The sequence below is a fragment of the Heliangelus exortis genome, chromosome 1, assembly GCF_036169615.1.
Source record: "Heliangelus exortis chromosome 1, bHelExo1.hap1, whole genome shotgun sequence".
Taxonomy (NCBI): domain Eukaryota; kingdom Metazoa; phylum Chordata; class Aves; order Apodiformes; family Trochilidae; genus Heliangelus; species Heliangelus exortis.
In genome coordinates, this window is record NC_092422.1 from 20,364,032 (window position 1) to 20,383,271 (window position 19,240).

Here is a 19,240-nt window from a genome sequence, read left to right on the forward strand (position 1 = left end):
ATAAAGGAACTTAACTGGTCACAACCCACTAACTCCTGCAAGGAATAAGAATCCAGGTTCTGGGCAAGTTTACTGCAAATAATTAAGAAACTGATTTTAGACTCATTCCAGCTTCACAGACATCTAAAGATAGAGCATACTTGTCCACAGGAGATGGAGATGGGAACTAATTACCAGAAGGCTCAAGTTTCAACTGTAAAACTGATGTTTCCAGCAAGACTGCTTCCTTGCATCAAATTTATGCTGTGAAAGCATCCTCCAGCTGATTGGTACCAGTCAGTGTTGAGGGGCAAAGAGGAAAGACTGCTTGTGGCAAAGTACCACAAGGCATCAGCCATCCAAGACCATCTTGTCTCCTCTTTTAAAACACTTTTCACTACTGGAATTACTGGTTAGAGCTGGTACATTGCCCTGGCTCAAAGAGCATGACCTCAGACTCTTTTGGTATATTCATTAACTGCAATTTATGACAAATAACAGCAGAAAAGAAGCATCTTTAAACGGAGTCTGCATTGAACTACCCAGACTTTTTGTAAAGAGTGAGACAATACTTTGAGTTATGATAATTACTAGAATGAACTTTTATTTTCATTCATCCTTCATTAGTACCATACAATTAGATAGCAATATCTGGAGAAAAAATAATCTTGAAATACTTTAAAACAGAAGGCACAGAAAACCAAACCAAACTACGCAGATACAAGAGAAGGGGGAAAAATTATTCAGGATGGGAATTAATTCAGAATGTTTTATCGTTAGACATTCTGATCAAAAGCTACAGCACACAGGAAGAAAACTGCACCATTTAAGCTAACCCATGCTTGTGTTACATACACATATAAAATAAAAAAAACTAAAATTCTGATTTTTGTTTGTTTTTGAATGAAAAGTGTAACTTTAAAAGTAAAAAAAATGTTACATCTGGTACCTGTGTCAAAATCTAAAATCTATACTAAGGTGTGATTTACAAAAAAATCTGCATTAAAAGCAAAGTATACAGTTAAACAGCATCTGGGGATGGGAGGAAACTTCTTATCAAATCTGTGAGAGTATCAAGTGAGTGTGGTGTTTGCTTCAGAAACGAAGATTCTCAGTACCATAATACACTGTAGAGGACATTCTTATGTATTTTAATATTATGAAATTCAGTTGACAGCATACTTTACAGAGAGGAATAAAACCACTTCATTCATATGAGGTTTTTACAATTTTTTTGCAAAAGAGAACTTTATTTCTTTTGAAAACAAAGCTACTGGAATTAATGACATGCGAGAGTATGCCCTGGTATTATATCAGCTTGGTTTGAAAATAAAATTCATGCTTCATAATTGAAATATGCTGTGAGTCTCAAATACATTCTCTGGTAATTAATAATACAATACAGAAGTCATTCAGAAAAACAGTTCAGGTTGGGAACCTGGTTTATAAATGAAGCTCTTTTTCAAATATGCAGAGCACGGACAACACATAGGGTTTGCTCCAGGTCAGCACATTTCTTTCTGTGCTCCACCCCACTTTTCTTAAACAAATGGGTGCTTAGCCTGCAAATATAATGGAAAGGCAAAGTCTAGAAGTTACAGGTTCGTTTGTAAAAATACTAAATACAGTCCAAGATAAATAGTATTACTCTTGCTGACAACTTAATAGCAGGTGCTCTCTAAAGGAAAAAAAATACCCTGAAATACAAGAGAGATCATTTCAGCATTTGGTATCAAGGCATTTGCACATTTGTCAGAAGGTGACAGAATAAGAGTGAACTTCACAGCTTACTTTGCAGTTTGACTTGAATTCAAAGAGCCTTCCTTCCAGCCTGCCCACCTGCAAACCATAACATATGGTTTCTTAATAGTTTGCCATTTTTCCTGGAAACAATTCTCTCATTTAGAAAGTACAAGTCAAAGCATTGTTTCCACACACGAATAAAGAGAGCTGACAGCTATGATAGAAACGGTAAAAATGATCTTTGTAAAAACGTTCATCAAAATTCTCTGACATAGCAAAACATTCATTTGTAAAGTAAATTCTAATACTGCAAGCCACTCACTCAAAGGTGACCTCGGGCAAATGTATTCTTGCCAGGGTTGCAACAGTAATTACCTCCATATTTCTTGTCGTTACAGGATACAAACTCTGTAATATATTAAAGTTTCCTAACAAAGAGTCCAATTATTGCACTTTATAAAAATTCCAGTAATAATCAAGCTTTTGTCCTACTTTTCTGTGAACACTGATGCCCTGCCAGAAAAAATTGGGGGATCAAGTAACTTCTGAGGAGTAAGAGGGATTTCTTGAATCAGTCTGAAATACTGAATCAAAAATGGAAAGACTTATGAAAGGAAGAGACACCTTTGGAAACAGACTTTGATTCATAGCAGCAGACAGATGTGTCACTGCAGTACTGACAGGTATTCTCTTTGCAAGGAAGAACGGGCACATGACTATTACCTTTATATATCACATGTAACTTGAGGACTGTTCAGAAAAACCCAAAGAACCACCAAGTTCTTCTGCTGACTCTTCAAGTCTGATGGGGAAAGCTCAATGGCAGCTGTATCAAAGTGGGAATTTCTCTGTGAGGTCGTGTGGATTTGCATTTGCGTCAGCAACAGATATCGCAAACAGAAATGGCTATTTCAGGGTGGAAAGATAGTGACTCTGAGAGGCTCATTAAAAAAAAAAAAAAAAAGAAAATACAGCAGTTTTGGCCCTGCTTATAACCAGCTGTATCATTAGGGAAAAAAATATAGAGGTTTTTGTGTCAGCTATCTAGAAAAAGAAGCTGCTTGATTGAACTGAGGTGACTCACAAAGCTATATGAGGCTTCCAGGCCAGCAAATCACTGTTAAAGTCACTTTGTTCCTCTGCTCCTTCAGCATGGGAACGAGTGCAGAATGGCTCATCCCAACTGTGGATAGTCCATTTACAGCAACAATCATATCACCACACCTAAAAACACAAAGAGAAAAAAACTCATTTGATGACTGCTGCTCTACAGTAACCAGTAGACACCAACAAACAGCACTTTGCCTCTGGGGTGACAGGTTTACATCAGGTTGGAATTGTAGATAAAAAAACACCAAAGAGTTCAATTTTAAGCCTGCTTTACTCCTGAAACTCATCTGGGAAATTCCCAGAATTCAATTCTGATACAAAGATAGCTCTGTATTAAGGGCTGACCCACATGAAAAATTGAGGGGAGAGTAGGAAAGATCTAATGAAGCCAGGAAAAGATTATGTGATAGCATGTGCATAACAGGAACATTTCTGTTTGTTTGTGTGGATTATAACACATTTACACCAAACATGCCTTTACTGTAGGAGGTGTAAGTAAAGATACTTATGGTTACCAATCGCACTCCAACAGAGAACCTTGTTTCCAATAGATTACGATTTTGTCAAATGTAACCATTTGGCTTGAAATCTCCCTCAGCAGATGGTTCAACTGAGAAGCTGTAGCATCTCTGTGTTTTGAAGCAAGGAATAGAAATATGGGAGGGTGCCGCTTGATAAAACTGACCTTGAAGGGTTAAATTTCAGTTTTTATAAGCTCAAGAGAAACTTCAAAATAGCACCTAACTTCCTCCTGGGCTGAGAATGCTCCATTCTCCATGCATCTCTTCTCTGAGACCTGAGTGTGTGTTTAGCATCCCCCAGAGCAGCTGAGCATGACTGAACTTTTTCTGAAACTGATCCTCCCAGCTACTGGGGGCACCACAGTGGATGGCAAAAAGATGTTCTCCTTAGCTCCCAAGGTGCCTTTTGCTAGGGCAGATCACTTGAAGAAGAGGTGGCATGATCAACACTGGTCAAAGTGCATTCAAAAGTCCCATCACCCAAATCACAGTGCTACAGTTCACTGAGCTTTTCTGCTGAAATAATTTCACCTTTTTTAAAATGGCACCAGACAGATAATGAGGCAGAAAACTGTCTTAACTATTGAACTGTGAAGTTATTTTTTCCCTTTCTCTCTAGCCCAGCAAAACGTTTAGATAATTTAAACAGAACAGGTTCAAAAATACCTGCTCCATGATAACTCCCAGTACAGGTTATAAGGAGCTCTCCCTTGTTGATGTCCCATTTTTAAGTCCATATTCTCAGTAGACACAATATCACACAAGAGCATCTTTTCTATTCCTCCCAAGGGGCAAGTGTGACCACAACTTTTCCTCTCTTCTTAGGAATGATGCTTGAATTTCCACTTGTGTGAAGACTTCTAGTTATAAATTCTCCAATCTGAAATTATTTACTTTGGGTTGAACTGAAATCCTTCATTTAATCCAAAATGTTTCATAGCTGGCCAAAAAAATGTAATTCTGTGTTCAGCCAAGCTTTCTTTTTTTTCATTTATTTATTTAGTCATTGAACTGAAAAATCAATTACTGGCAAGGCTTTAGGCATACGTACATTTTTTTCTTAAGTTACATGCAAAAATCATGCCATAAAGCTTCAAGTTACATATTTTTTTACTGATGCCTTCACAAAAAAAAAAATCCCGAAAAAGCAGTTTATGAACAAAAGAACCTTTAACAGGAATTTAAAGTCCTAATTCTGAACTACTCCTACACAAGGCTAAGATGCATATATGCATTAAATATTTATATGGTTTGCATCCAAAACATCATGTGTAAGTAGAATCACACAATCTTTAAGGTCAGAAGGGACCTCTGGAAGTTTCTCATCCCATCATCTGCTCAAAGCAAGGTCAGCTGTGACATTTGAGCAGGTTTCTCCAGGCTTTATCCGGATGAGTCTCAAGAAATCTCCAAGGGCAGAGACCACACACTTTGTGCCACTACCTGACCATCCTCCTGGGAAAGCAAGTTCACCTTATAACTAGTTTGTACCTTACATTCAGCTTGTGCTGGGATGTAAGCAAGTCTCTTGTCCTCTTGCCCTGCACCAGTGTGGAAAGCCCAGGCTCTGCCTTCTTGATAATCTCCCTGTAGATACTGCAAGGGGCTGTTAGCTGACCCTGACCTTATTCAGCTACTTTTTTGCCCTTCCATTAAACCAGCAGCACCCATTTTCAGTACCAGAGTTTCCAGCAGTGGCTTCAGAAGGCTGTATGAAAGAATGGAGCAGAACACAACCAAGTTCTAATTTTCTAGCTGTTCTCTAGGAAGACAAAACTTTATGAACTAGCCAGTCCTGCACATGTACATTTTGCAGTGTCTCTTGATCTAAAGAAGAGTTAAACAGGGAGATGGAGCAGGGAGCAAGTGACACCAGCACAGTAGCTGGGGAGGACAGGAGAGGGTAGAGGTGCCAGCACATCTGACAGACACCCTTTCCCTGGCAGAAACACCCCAAACTTCCCTCACTCACACTCATCAGGGCAGCAGAGGACTATTGGCCTGCATGATTACCCCAGCACAGGATGCTGCAGTGTATTTCATTAGGCAATTAGTTGCACCAGCACGTAACTAATTCAGAGTGATGATGATTACTATTATTAATGATTACTACTATTATTATGATGATTATAACGATTGCTATTATGACTGCTGTTATTATTTTTATTAGTAGTAATATAGTTATTTTAGCTTACTTTAATCTTCCATCAAAGTATGCAGGAGTTCCCAGAACAATAGTTTTAATGAAGAAAGGTTGGTTTGTGTGGTTCTCCTCGTAGCCACCAACAATGCTGAAACCCCAGCTCCCTAAGTTGCTCCTCCGCAGCACTACGTCGTGGCAGCTATGTAGGCAGCTGGGAAATGGAAGCACAGGATAACAAGGGAAAAAAGACATTTATACTTCATGTAGATATTTTTATAGTAGGCACAACACCTGCTGTCTCATCATTGCCACCATGCTAAGCGTGGAAGAGAACAGGAGAGATGATTAGACTTCTGGTCCCTCGGTAATTTTGCAATATTCGAACCCATTACAAAAAAAAAAAACCCACAATCTAGAGACAGGGAAGTGTTCTAAAAGAAATAATGCATTGCTAGAATAATTACTTAAACACAGTTAACTCTGCAAACTCTGACAGTAATAGAATGGCATTTCAGGGATTTCACAGGTGGCAAGAATGTGGGTGGAAAATGAATCCCTAATGTGTTTAGTTTGCACATCAAAAATTCAGTACATCTTTCTTCCACCTCCAGCCAGATTAGGCTTTTTCTAATTTAAGTAAAGATCTAAAAATCCATGCATCATCTTCTCTACCTCTGAGGTGATGCATCACCACTAATGAAAACACTTATGGTAACAGAAAAAAATCCCTTATGATGACACAGAATGTAAATAATCCAGATTATGCCTCACTGAATGTACTCGTATATGTCATCTCCCACACTGAAGATTAATTCTTGCCAATGAAGTTGGCAATGACTGTAATAAAAAAAAATATAAAAAATAAAAGAAAAAAAGAAAAAAAGAAAAAAACCCATCACACAAAAGTTAACTTATGGGCAAAAACTATGCCAAATTCTTTTCTTAAGTGCAATATTCCCTTTAAAAAGCAGCAGCTCAATGCACAGCATAACTTTAGGAGCTAGGCATGGGCACATGTAGTATAAAAGCAATAAACAACTTCTGGAGCATAGAAAGCAAGTATATCTACCAACACTGAGAGCTCTTTATTGTGATTAGAAAACTCATTAATACCTGAATGGAAGAGAAATTAACTAATAGTAAAACTCAGAAAACTAAATGAAAAAAAAATCATGAAATCTTGGGAGGGTCAAAGTGTGGTTCTGGTACCTGCAAGCAACTGCAGTTTTGCTGACAGTATGCCTGGTTCTTTGTGTGGTTTTATGCTTGATCTACAAGCCTGGTAACTCCATCAAAGGGAGAGGAATTAACCTGCATGCCCTGACTGAAGTTAATAACACTATTTGCTGTAGTGGGAGCTCTTCTTGATAGCAAGTAATGCCAGAATGAGTTTATAGTTGTAGCCTGAAGACAGTGAAAAATAGGAGAGTAAAAATGAAACATGGTGATGTCCAGCAGACTGCAGGTTAGTCAAGAGGAGGGAACTTGCTGCAAATCTTGAGCAGTTTTTGTGTTTGGCAGAGATGGTAGTGGGCTCTTGAAAAAAATAAATTAAAAAAACATGGGGATTTGTAACTACAGGCTCATCCGTGTGCAAGAGACCTGTATCAAGAGTCTGTCAGAATAGCAAGTCTGATCCCATGTTCTAAAATCATATATTTTGCCTTGTAAATTTAGATAGCAGTTTAGCAAAAAGACACCCGGGTAAATATGTCCTTTTTTTATTAATAACCTCTCTGGTTCTAGGCATTCTACAAGAAGTTACAATATGGTTAAACAATAGAAAAGATGGCTTTGTGTTCAGTAAGAACAAACATGGGTAGTTACTATGGTTTGTGAAGGGATGAACAAACTGTATTAATTTTCCAGTTTCCTAAGGAAACATTGCTCCTCACCACGGCTCTCTCTGTAAGCACACTGCCAACCCAATATAGCTGAGAGGTTCAGTCAGGCAGAAATGAGGGCAGATGTGCTGCTTTTGTGTCCCTCTTGGGCTTAGCTTAAAACAGGTAGCTAATTACTTTATCAATTAATTCCATACCTTGGAAGTCCCAGCCACATGACCCATGACGGTGACCAGCTGGCATCATATTCATTTTCACTGATGGTGCTCAATTGTTCTTCATTAGCCTGGGGCTGTTCTTCCACAATTTGGACTTCCAGGGCTTTCAGGGCAACCACAGAGGAGGCAGCACTAGCCTTCAGCATGGCCACTGCCTCGCTGTGACTTAGGTTTGTCAGATCAATGCCATTGATGTTCAGCAGCACATCACCTGTTCAGAGGCACAAGGGGGAATACATTGGTCTTCCAGAGCTGCTCCTACTGACAGCACCTCTCTCACCAGTGTTTCCTTTAACACTGTAGTTTTGGGAGCTGAGACAGTCTAAACAGCCTGGGAATGTGAAAAGCCTTACACTGCTGGTTTGAAACATTAACGTATTGAGCTATTATGCTGGATCAGCAGCATTTATTTCCACATAACATATCAAATGCTGTCATTTCCGTGGTGTGTTGCCTTGAAATCAAATCTGAGGTAGAAATTACCTGAGCACTTCATTATCTCAGCTGCAACTGCTTGTTGCAGATGCCACTAGGTCACCTGTTACCAGTGCTGGATCTCAGGTCCACCCTAAATTTAAACATTTTGCTTTGTCTTTCTTGTTACTTAGGAGAGCAAAATGGAATTCAAAAACTACCGGAAAGGTTGGTTACAAAAAACAGTCCATTAGAAGAAAGAACGAGCATCTCTACAAATATAATCTGGAAAGAGTTGAAGCCACTTAAAAGATTGCCACAATTTTCATCTTATTTCAGAATGTTTCTTAAAAGCCTCAGGATGAAAACAAGAACATTATTTACTGTCCAAGCAGTGACAGTCTCCTCTGCCCCACAATATCTCACTTGCTGATGAAAGCCAGATAAAACAAAGCAACTGGGTCACAGTTGGGACAAGACTCATTTTTTAAAAGCTTTTTCCTCCCAGGGAAAGCTAAAGTTGAAGTGCAGCTTAACTTGAAATCACTTTTGTTACTGCTGTTGATTCTTTAATGTTACATAACGAAAGAGCAATTGCGATTCTTGCATCAAGTATGTTTTTCATAGTAGTACAGAAAAAGAAAGCAGACTCTGGTATGTGGGTGTAGATCTCCCTGTTTCAGAAGCATACGTGGATGCTCCCACACTGTTCTTTTTAAATGCACAATCTGTCAAGTTTGGTTTTTTTCCTAAATTTCTTTCCTAAAACAATCTGTAATTCTGCGAACTCTGATTTTCAGAGATCCCCTTAGCAGTCTTTGTTTCACGTATAGCACAAAATGTTTCTGTCACCAAATGCTTTGCTATTGATCAGGCAGAACTGCCTTCACCTACACCAAGTCTAACCTCCACCTCCCTGTTTCCTTCTCCATAGCCAAGGATCATGGATGGATGCTGTAGCATCCCTCAAGACTGTCAAATGCAAGCTATCCAAAGAACAAGAGAACATTCAGGAATGAGAGTTCCCACTAACACAGCTTTGGGGATAAACTTAGCACAGGTAAGCTGCAGCCTGTCATCAGAGCATCTCTGCTGTTCAGATAACACACTGAGGAGCAGAGATTCCTCAGAGAGACGTGGGGCCCAACCTATCACATTAAATAGAAAAACAGGATGTGTGCACTATGGTACAAAGCACCAGACCCTCAGCTCAGGGGATTACCATAAGCTTTAAAGAATTTAATCAGACATTTCCTGGTTTTATCCTCTCCCCCTGCTATCTTTCTCTAAACAACCCTCTCCTAGAAAAGGTGGAAGTGTGATACTAAACTCTATTTCCATTACTGAAACATAAAGAAAAGCATCCAAAGCCCTTCCCCACATCTGTGAATGGACTTTTTGACACCTCCTGACTCCAGAGAGTGTACTCATCAGCAGCAATCAGAGGCCACCCGTGCCACCAGGAAAGCCAAGCCCCACCTCGTTTAATCCGTCCGTCTCTTGCCAAACACCCGTGAGGCTGCACACTTGTCACAAAGATGGGCAGTTCGCCACTTTTGCTGCCTCTGCCTCCTGCCACTGTCATTCCCAGAGATTCATGTGGCTCTTTTTTCACAGTAATGTGCTTTTCTTGGCATGTAACACACTGGGAGAGATCCTGTTTGACAAAGATAAATAGCACTGTTAAAAGTTTTAAAAAAACCAAAACAAACCAGAATGAAACACAACTAAATACACCTCAAAGCTGTCCTTTGGCACTTTAACAGAATGGTTTAGAAGGACTAAGTAGTGCAAATTGGCTTTGTCTGGATTTCCTCCAGGTCAGAAAAAACCCCCAACAAACAAACAACTAAAAAAAGCCACTTATGTAGATTCTTAAATACAGACAGAAGGTTTATAAAGGCCCATCTTGAACATCTCACTTCAGGACGATGCTACATGAGAATAGGCAAAATTTCAGGACTGGGCTACATGTCCAAAAGACTGGATAGAACCAGAAACAAATCTTTAGATGTCTTCTTGAATATCAGCTTTATGCTGTTTGTCTGTAGAGTATGTCCCAGAATTACAAAGAAACTCCTGAGAAATGGAAATCCATGTGCTTTCATGCTGACAAAGAGAGAGTATTTAAAGCCTTTACACACTATGATTTCTTTTGCAGCTGGTGTGCAGAATCTCACAGATCACAAAGTAACTAAGGCCAGTTGAAGCTATAGGCTGGGGTGCCTTGGGCAGAAAGCCTAATGATTACAATAAAGAACCAAACTTGAAGCAAGAAGAGATTCTGCATTTCATTTTCTAACGACTGAATTATAAATTTTAGCCTGTATTTAGTTTTGCTTCATCAAAAGGATCTAAAGCTGAAACAGAGTATATTTCATTCACTAATGCTCTTCCTCTTCAGGCTATTTGTGATACATTCAAAGCACTGCACAAATAAGTAGAATCTTAAATCAACAGAATCTTTGCAAGGCATCCAAAATAATACAAGAAATAACCTGGGAGATTCTTTCAACTACAAATACTTATTTATCCTCCTGTCTTCTCTTGGAAAATGGCAACACTGCTTTATTCTATTTCCAGTGCCACAAGTTCCCTCTGACTGTCTCTGCTCCTCATACAGCCATGTTAATCACTTACACTACAGATTACAAAGACAGCTCCTTCTTACATATTCAGTCTTTAGGACTAACTGCCTGCTGTCAAATAATTATGTAAACATTTTTAAAGCCACAAGACTTCTAAGCCAGCTGTAGGTTAATGAGAGAGAGGCAGATATAACAGGTCTGAACATGGGAAATGCCCACTTGTAGCTATGCAGGACCTCCAACTTTGAAGAAGGCCATGGGTGGTATTGACACGTGAAGGAATTCAGCTCAGCCAACAGTTCAGCTTGGGAACTGTGATATGAACAAAACCCATGCAGGCAGATACAGCTGAGTATCTATACAGATATCAAGCTCTGACAGAGATGAGCTGTAATCACTGCGTTGATATAGCCTAATGTTGTGACAAGTACTAACAGCCAACAACTGTATTTGGGAATCTCACTTTCATCCCTCAGGAGGAAAACAAGCTTCTTAGAGTCTCATCTGTTCTTTTCTAAAATTACATAGACTTTATAAGAAAATAGTAGCAACACATGTAAATCCTCCCAACAGCATCATAGAATTGTTTGGGTTGGAAGGGACCTTAAAGCTCATCTAGTTCCGTCTCCCCTGCCATGGGCAGGGAAACCTTCCACTAGACCAGGCTGCTGAGACTACAGAAAATTCAGAGTGCAAGCTCAGTGAGGGGTGGTTGCAGGTTAGAGGTGGGTTGCTTTTGGGATGGAGGTGTGTTTCAGTATTGTAATGAGATTATAATGAGAAATGTTCACCTAAAAGACAGTATTTTGTCAAAAGGTGACAGACTGTTTGCCCAGGGTCTTAAATATGCAGCTTACCAGTTCCATAGTACCTCAGGATCCCATTGTTACCACAGAGCCTGGCCACAGTGTCTCCCCTCTGTTCCATGCTCCATGCAATTTCTCTTAGAGTTAGCACACCAGGTTCCCCTGATGTTGCCAACATCTAGGGTTGCCTAGGGAATCCCCATGGTACAAACTCATTGCACATTAGCTGCAATCCAGCCTGCTTCAATGCTGCACCTTTCCTTAAAAGGTGAATGTAAGCATAATTTGTAAGTCACCTCCAGTAATTATTCCACAATGACACATCCCTTCAACACGCTCTTTACAGGCTGAATAGTGTGCACCACATCACCTGTCCTTGCTGCTTGTACCAGCACTGCAGCAACAAAAAGTAATGTTCTCAAATGACAGCTCTCTCACACACCAGTAACACCTGAGCCACTGTCTGAGCCAAGGTCTAACCACTACAGCTGTACAAGCTCAGAGAACTTGCTGCTTTCACTGAAGTCAGCAAATCCAAAAAAACATTGACAAGCTGTTTATTTGTGTATTTTTTGTTCCCACTCCAGACAGGATGCAGGACTTGAGTACCTGGAAGCAATATTTTTCTTTTTAAAACAAAAAAGTAGGTCAAGAAGCCAATATAACCCATTCTTTCAATCTTGCCTTGCTACACACACCACCACATGACTAAACCTGTGCTTCTGCCCTTTAGAAGGAGAAACACCAACCTTATGTGAGTTGGGTCTGCTGTGAAACAGTTGCTGGGACTGGTGTTGGTGTGGGTTGCTGTTGTGAGTCCCCATGTCTCGGATAATACTGACTGTCTGTGACTTCAGGGCTCTGGAGACGATCAAATTCACTCTCTCCCCACTAGCCTGTTGAATATGTAAAAGAAAGTAATGAAGTTGATAGTATATTGCTTATTAGCAGAGAAGAAAGAAAAAATGAGATGAAACATGGAAAAAGATGACAGCAGAACTTGCGTTCCAGTTCCTGGAGGCACTCAGACTGAACAGTCCCTTGCTTGTTTCTTGTTGAAATTCCCCCCAGAATGGAGGGGATATTAACACTCCTCCTTTTCCCCTGGCATTACATCTGCAGCAGCTGTAAATCCTTTGCAAAAAGGGCTGCTTCTCACTTTGTGTGCAGAAGCCTCAAACACTAAAAAAATCACTCAACTCCATTTGCAGCCTTTGCAAACTTCTGCAACATGTAGCAATAAAAGAGAGAAATGCCCATATGATGGCTCCAGGTTCTGCAGATTTTGATAAAAAGCCCCCAGCACCTCTGTTTTTTCCTAATGAGACTTCCAAGAAGATGATGCATATCGAATTACAGACTTTAGGGAATATCAGGAGACTCAGGCATCAGATATTAAATTAAACATCAACTCTTACTACTGCCAAAGAAACATACCTCAAGATCAAGGTTACCCTGTGTAAAATTCTGACCACTTCATTGTATCCAAAAACCAGGAAGCTGAAATTACAGTCCCCAAGATCATTGTTATTTTCCTTTAACTACAACAGAAGCCATTAAATGATACCTGAAATAAATACTGACAACCCATTTGTATCCCAGCTATCTACATGGTGCTGGGTCAAGCAAAAACAACTGCACAAGAATGAGTCTATCCCAACTTTCCTATAACCAGGGCAATTTTCACCACCATTTCATTAGCAGAAAGCTGCAATGTGCTGCATCTGTTTCCTGATGGGGACAAAGACAAGGAGTAAAGGTTTTCCTGCGGGAAGAGGGAAGGGTCATATGTCAGGCTGCATTTGGGTGATATTTGTGTCCAGACTATACATTTGAAATAGCCCTTTCTCAGAAACTCAAACCATGAGTTTTATTACACTTTCCTGTTTCAACCCAAATTCCATGTACAAGGCAAATCAATACAAAACAAAGCCCACTTTTATACAGCTTAGTGAGAAATTAAAACTACAGGAGATACATAAATATAATAATGATAATAATCCTCTTTTTTTTTTTTTTTCCCCCTGCTAAGCTACAGGCTACATGGTACTCTCCTTGTTCATAGGAACAACCTTCTAACTTTCAGGATGCATGCCAGAGAAGACTAATGCAATTTTCACTTGTAAGGAGGTGAAGTTCATCTGCTTGGTGCCAAAGCAGACCCTGTTTTGCAGCATAATTTTGAGCATAGAAAAGACAGTACAGAGCGTTGCTGCGGGCTTTTAGGCATTACAAATACTGTTGTGTCCAGGGCAAGCTTTGCCCAAGAAATAAAGCTGAGGCAAGGAGCAGAGAATGCAAATCACCTGTATAACCTGAGCAGCAAGCTCGGGAGTCCCGTGCTTCAGGTCATGTCCATTGATGGCAAGCACACGGTCGTTGCTGCAGAGCCTGCCGTCTTGAGCGGCCAACCCCCCTTCCAGGAGGTCGAGGATAAAAACTCCCGGCTCGTCCGTCCTGCGTACCAGTTTGATGCCCAGCTGCTCGCTGGAGTCGCGCTTGTGCAGGGTGACGTGGAAGCTGTCCTCCCGTGGGCAGCCGGGGGGCTCCGCGTGCCCGTGTGGGCGCCCGCTGCCGAAACGCCGCTCCCGCAGCACCGTCAGGTGCAGCACCGAGCAGGGCTGCGACAGCACCGCCCGAGCGTGGTTGTGGGACACGTTGCTTATGTCAAAGCTGTTGACCTGCAAAACAACAACGACAACAAGAAGGAGATCAGAAGGGTGTTTTCACGCTGCTCCTCGTTACGGAAACGAAGTGCTTTCCAAATTGAATTTGGAGCTCACTGAAAAAATAGCCCCCTGGGAACAACCTGCGCATCTGATCCTACCAGGATTCTTCTCTCATCCTTCTGTCCCCTCTCCCTGTAAACCTGCTTTGACTGCTCAATCTACAAAATCTACAAAAATGTCATCCAGTCCAACTACTAATGTTCCACCAATAAACCATGTCCCTAAGCAGCACACTTATGTGTCTTCTAAACACCTCCAAGGATGCCAACTCAATGGCTTCCCTGGACAACCTCTTCCAGTGTTTGATAACCCTTTGGGTGAATATTTTTTCTAATACCCAATCTACAACTTCCCTGGTGCTACTTGAGGCTTTTTCCCACAAAGGTGACAACATCTCTCTAACAGTGAGCACCCTCTGCCATCACAGTTCAGGGTTTTTCTTCTCCTGATCTCCTACACTTGTCTTCCTTAGACCTTTACATTGTTAGTTTTGCCTGTGCTTTCAGTGTCAAGCTCAGCACTACTTAAAAATACACAATAATAGCTATCAAAATAATACATCTAAATCTCTGAAGAAAGCTTGTCTAACAATATAACAATAACTCCTATGATGTGAAAAAATTAAAAACAAAAACCATCTTGAAAACCAGAAAAATGAAATTTGTTCACTAGGACCATAGAAAAAGGTGGCTGTACTAGTTATCAAGTCCCAGCATGAACTTAAGAGATTTTCCATTGACTTCAGCTAGATGAGAATTTTAGACTTACAGCCTGTATCAGTCAAAATTCAGCTCTAAATGAAAAATAAGATTAAATTTCCCCTCTGTAAACAAGAACTGTGTTTTTTAGGTGGCTGACTAACACAGTGATCAGTAAACTTCAGTCATTTCTTGCACTACAACGATAAAAATAGACAGTGCAATGAGATTTGACAGAAAAGAGAAATACCACACAAAAAAAAGTACAAAAGCAGTATCTGCCCTTTTCTGTAAGAAAGGCTTCAAAGTTAACACTAGACCTTCATCCTTAGCATGTACTGTTTTGCCCTGATAGAGGAACCCCTGACCTGTAACCTCAGCATATAGAAACCAGCATCAAATGGACCTGCCTTACCTTAAGCCTTTTAATGCTCCCCATTGCAACCTAAGCAAGTAAAAAATACAAACTTGCATCTTCCCACCACCTAGTAGCAATATTAACAGTTAAAAAAAAATAGGAAGAGAAATGACCCAGAAATCTATGTACAAGAGCTGCCACATTTACCTGGTGCATCTGAGCTGAGAGGCTGTGAGAGGGGCACCGTTTGGCTGTGGTGGTTTCAGATGAAGGGGCAGCAGGGGCTGAGCCACCTCCATCTCCAGCCCAATGCCCACCACAAATTAAGCTTGGACACTAAACCAGGGCTGTGTCCTGCCCTGCTGCTGCTCTAAGACAGGGGTTGTGACCTTGGGTGGAGGTAGAAGAGGCACAGCCAGGAGAAATAACATTTAGAGCTGCCACCCCTCAAAACCCTCCAGAGCTCATCCGTCAGAACCCTTAAATGAAATCTAGTTTTATTTTTAGCTGTTGCTAGTTAAAGCAAATACAAAAAATATGGAAGCATTCAAAGGGCACAGAAGAATATATGCAATAGAATATAACTCTTAGCTCTACAAGACACTTCACAACTTCAGAATAAAACAGCCTTAGCGTTTCTTGGGGAAAGAGATTCTCATTAGGACATGGTTTACATGAATTACAGTCACAGTCCAGCATAAAAAAAGGGAAAATTTGTCAAGCACTTTGAAAACGTTAGGCACCTTGCAGACAACGCACGCTTTTATGTAGCTGTTACTAAATGCTGTTCCCTCAGATCTTGAAAGGGTAATACTTCTTGTATGACTGGGCAAGAAAATGCTGAGTTTCATCTCGCAGTCCTTCCTGGCTCTCTTTTAGTACTGTACTGCTCATAAAAGCCTTTGAAGACATTTTCAGAAATATCCTCCTGTGTGTACACTGAGCTGCATCTATCTGTACTTAATTACAGGTGGCAGAGATCCAGACTGGTTATTTTAATACTATGGCTCAGGACCTGCACAGGTTAAAAAAGCAATAATCTTCCAAAAAGTTTGGCTTTTACCTCCTGTTCTTCTTCCTCGGTGTGATAGGATGATGGACACCCCCACCTGAAAGCCCCAGTGCCAGCACATTGAAAGGGAAGACTTAATACAGTTTCTAAATCTTATTTATAGGTAATTTATTGCCACTTACAGCTTTGGAAACTTAATTGACACCTGCTCAAACAGCAAGGGTTTCCAAAGCTTCACTGGAGCTCAAGCTCCCTATTCTGGCAATAGAGGAGAGCTCTTGAGTATCTTAAGAAATTAGGCAGCATTCAGTCAGTGTTTGCTTGTTAAAAAGGCAACATTTTGGAAACCTCCTGGGTGACTTCCTTGGCCAGCCACTATGCTGACCCTCCAAGAGAGGCAAAAGGCACATTTCTCAAAAGGGATTTTATTTTCTGAAGTGCAAACTGATTTCATTTCAATGGTAACTACAGTATTTATTCTGCTTCTATCGGCTTGATTTCAAAAAAGTGAAATGAAAGAGGCTGATACTACTTTCGGACTTATCTCAGACTATCACATCAAATTCAAACATCATTACTGAAGTCATTTTGATAAGATTTTTTTCAGGTGTAATGATTAAAAATAGAAAAAACCTAGAGAACTGTCTTGCTTATATAGAATCAGCTGCTACCATTCTCAAGTCCTACAAAAAAACCCGCTTCCCCTAATACAAGATTAAACCTGAAAAATAAATAGAATTTGATTTTTTTGCACTATTTGTGGCAAATTACTTAAACCATAACAAAAAATAGACACTCACCCATAACCAACTTAAATAGTAGTTGCTTGTTTACTTTAAAAAAAAATATTTAGAGCACCTTGCTTCAAATGATGCAGAATATCACTTATTCTTTATCACACACTGAAAGATGCAGGCTATAGCATCCTATAAGCTAACCCTAACAGTGAAGCCAGATTAAAATACTACTTTAGATAAAGTCAGCCTTACTTTCACTTACAAATCCACAAACTGTTTTTTATACAGGACGAATTACACCAACTTGTTAGCCAGAAGTAGCCCTGGGTTCCTTCAAAAAGCATGCATAAAGTTGGAAAAAAGACCAAGTCCCACAACATTTAAAAACAGAAAAATAAACCTGTGTTTTAAATATTGATAAGAGATACTAAGGAGGAAAAATATTTCTATAGACTGGTGCAACAAAAACCATAAAGCAACACAGCCACAAATGCTAGAACAACAGACACTGCTCTGAATATTAATTTGCATTCCAACTGATAATTGCAGAGCTAACATTTACAGAACATAGCTTGACATGTAAAATCTCCCATCTCATTTAACAGGCAGTTCTGCAAGGAGCGAATGGAAAGCAAGCAGACAGAATACATAATCAGGTTCCATACTTGAAGTATCTGGTCTCCAGCAAGAAGTCTTCCATCTCTAGCAATGATCCCATCTCGATAAACCTCTTGAATGACAATGTTGATCAAAGGTGTTTCATTGCCACCCACTATGCTAATTCCTAATTCGATATAAGGATTGGAGCGATGAATTTCAATAGTAGTGATCTCTCCTTCAGGCAAGGTAGGTGGCTGTTGATTTGCTGCCAATTATTTTATAAAAAGAAAGATGATTAATATCCTTTATACTTCATGCACTGTCAATAAAGCAAACCACCAAAGGACAACGTAGACAGGCCACATGACAATGGTTTAACAAACCAAACAAGTGCAATTGGATTAGTTCCACTACTTGCTGGAACATTTAGCTCATTAGAAACGGCTCTCTAATATCTTAGTAGCATCCATGCTTCTTGAAATGGGGTTATTTGTATTGGAAAATTATATTCCAAACCTTTTGGCTACTGCGCTTTGTAGTAAATTTCATATACTTCTTTTCCAATTGGGTCACTTGGATATTCACAAGTGATATGAAGCAAATGTATTTTGGGGTTACCCCATGGTGCATGAGTTGCTCACACCTCTTCATTAGCCAGTCTTACAGCTGCTCTAGGAGCTGCTACTGAGTTACTGGGTCTCCAAGTTAACATGGAGACAACTAAAGAGGAAAAAGGGGGATAGTAAAGGATGGCAAAAACAGAGGAGAAGGAAGGGGAATGGACCACCTTCCTCTGTGGTAAGGCTCAGTGCTTCCTCTCTAAAAGCCCAGATGCTAGAGAAGCTACTGCTCATTCGATGCAGACGGATGGAGGAGCTACTCAGCTGCCTTTTCATCCAAGCAGGAGGAGCACTCCATGTGTGGGAAAGCTACTGATCCAGGCAGGGAAGGAGGGAAAAGAAATCTCATCTTAGAAAGCAAAATTTGTAATTTTACAGAAAATACACTCCTTCCATCTTGTTGTGAGGCCAGCACCACTAGTAGATGAGCATGAACTACTGCACCATAATATGATAAATGATGATATACCACATCATGATACCTAGCACACACTCCAAGATATTTCTTCCTTACTGTGACCTTATCCCAGCTCTATACTTGCACTTAGCAGAAACCCACTAATATGTCTCCAGGAAATGTGAGAGAAAAGAGCAGATGATGGAGATGTGTGTTCACGGTTGGCAAGAGACAAGCTCTGACACCACGAATGTTTCCACATCTGATAGAAGAGACTTGAGAATGTAAGTGATGACATACTGTCTGCTACTGTGTTCTCTTCAAAAGATGGATTGTCGATGCTTGGCTCATCTGTCCAGGTGGGAAGAGCAGGTGAGGTGAAGCTCTGCTCGGCTGGCACTATTCCCTGATCTGCATCCGGAGATAAACTGCTAGGCTGCTCCGGCCCACCGGGACCACTCTCGCCCTCCACTTCTGCTTGCAGCTTGCTTGTTTTCCTTTTCTCCAGGGCTACCCTTCGATGAGAAGCCCCAGGACATCTGCAAAGAAAACATTCATACCATGCTTCAAGTCTGCAGTAATGTCTGTAGCACAAAATGCCTGAGTACTTAATCAGAATCAATCTTACAGCATCAGAACAGTTTGGGTTGGAAAGTAACTTAAAATCATCTAGTTGAACCCCTTCCATGGACAGAGACACCTTTCACTAGAGCAGGTTGCTCA

The 19,240-nt window shown here is 40.4% G+C and overlaps 1 protein-coding gene across 7 annotated transcripts in view; it reads right to left on the minus strand.

The window, feature by feature from the left end:
• Positions 1 to 557: 557 nt before the first annotated feature.
• LNX2 (ligand of numb-protein X 2) overlaps positions 558 to 19,240 on the minus strand; it is a 59,815-nt gene continuing 41,132 nt past the window's right edge. For 3 of the 7 annotated variants that reach the window (XM_071736474.1, XM_071736452.1, XM_071736446.1), the window contains exons 3-10: positions 18,818 to 19,056; positions 17,566 to 17,765; positions 13,673 to 14,047; positions 12,116 to 12,262; positions 9,452 to 9,629; positions 7,538 to 7,769; positions 5,549 to 5,707; positions 558 to 2,946 (exon numbers count right to left, since the gene is read on the minus strand). In XM_071736474.1, coding sequence (XP_071592575.1) covers positions 2,811 to 2,946; positions 5,549 to 5,707; positions 7,538 to 7,769; positions 9,452 to 9,629; positions 12,116 to 12,262; positions 13,673 to 14,047; positions 17,566 to 17,765; positions 18,818 to 19,056 — 1,666 coding nt within the window. In that variant the 3' untranslated portion in view covers positions 558 to 2,810. The remainder of the gene's footprint in view (positions 2,947 to 5,548; positions 5,708 to 7,537; positions 7,770 to 9,451; positions 9,630 to 12,115; positions 12,263 to 13,672; positions 14,048 to 17,565; positions 17,766 to 18,817; positions 19,057 to 19,240) is intronic. The other 4 variants (XR_011724371.1, XR_011724374.1, XR_011724372.1 and 1 more) reach the window with 3 other exon arrangements.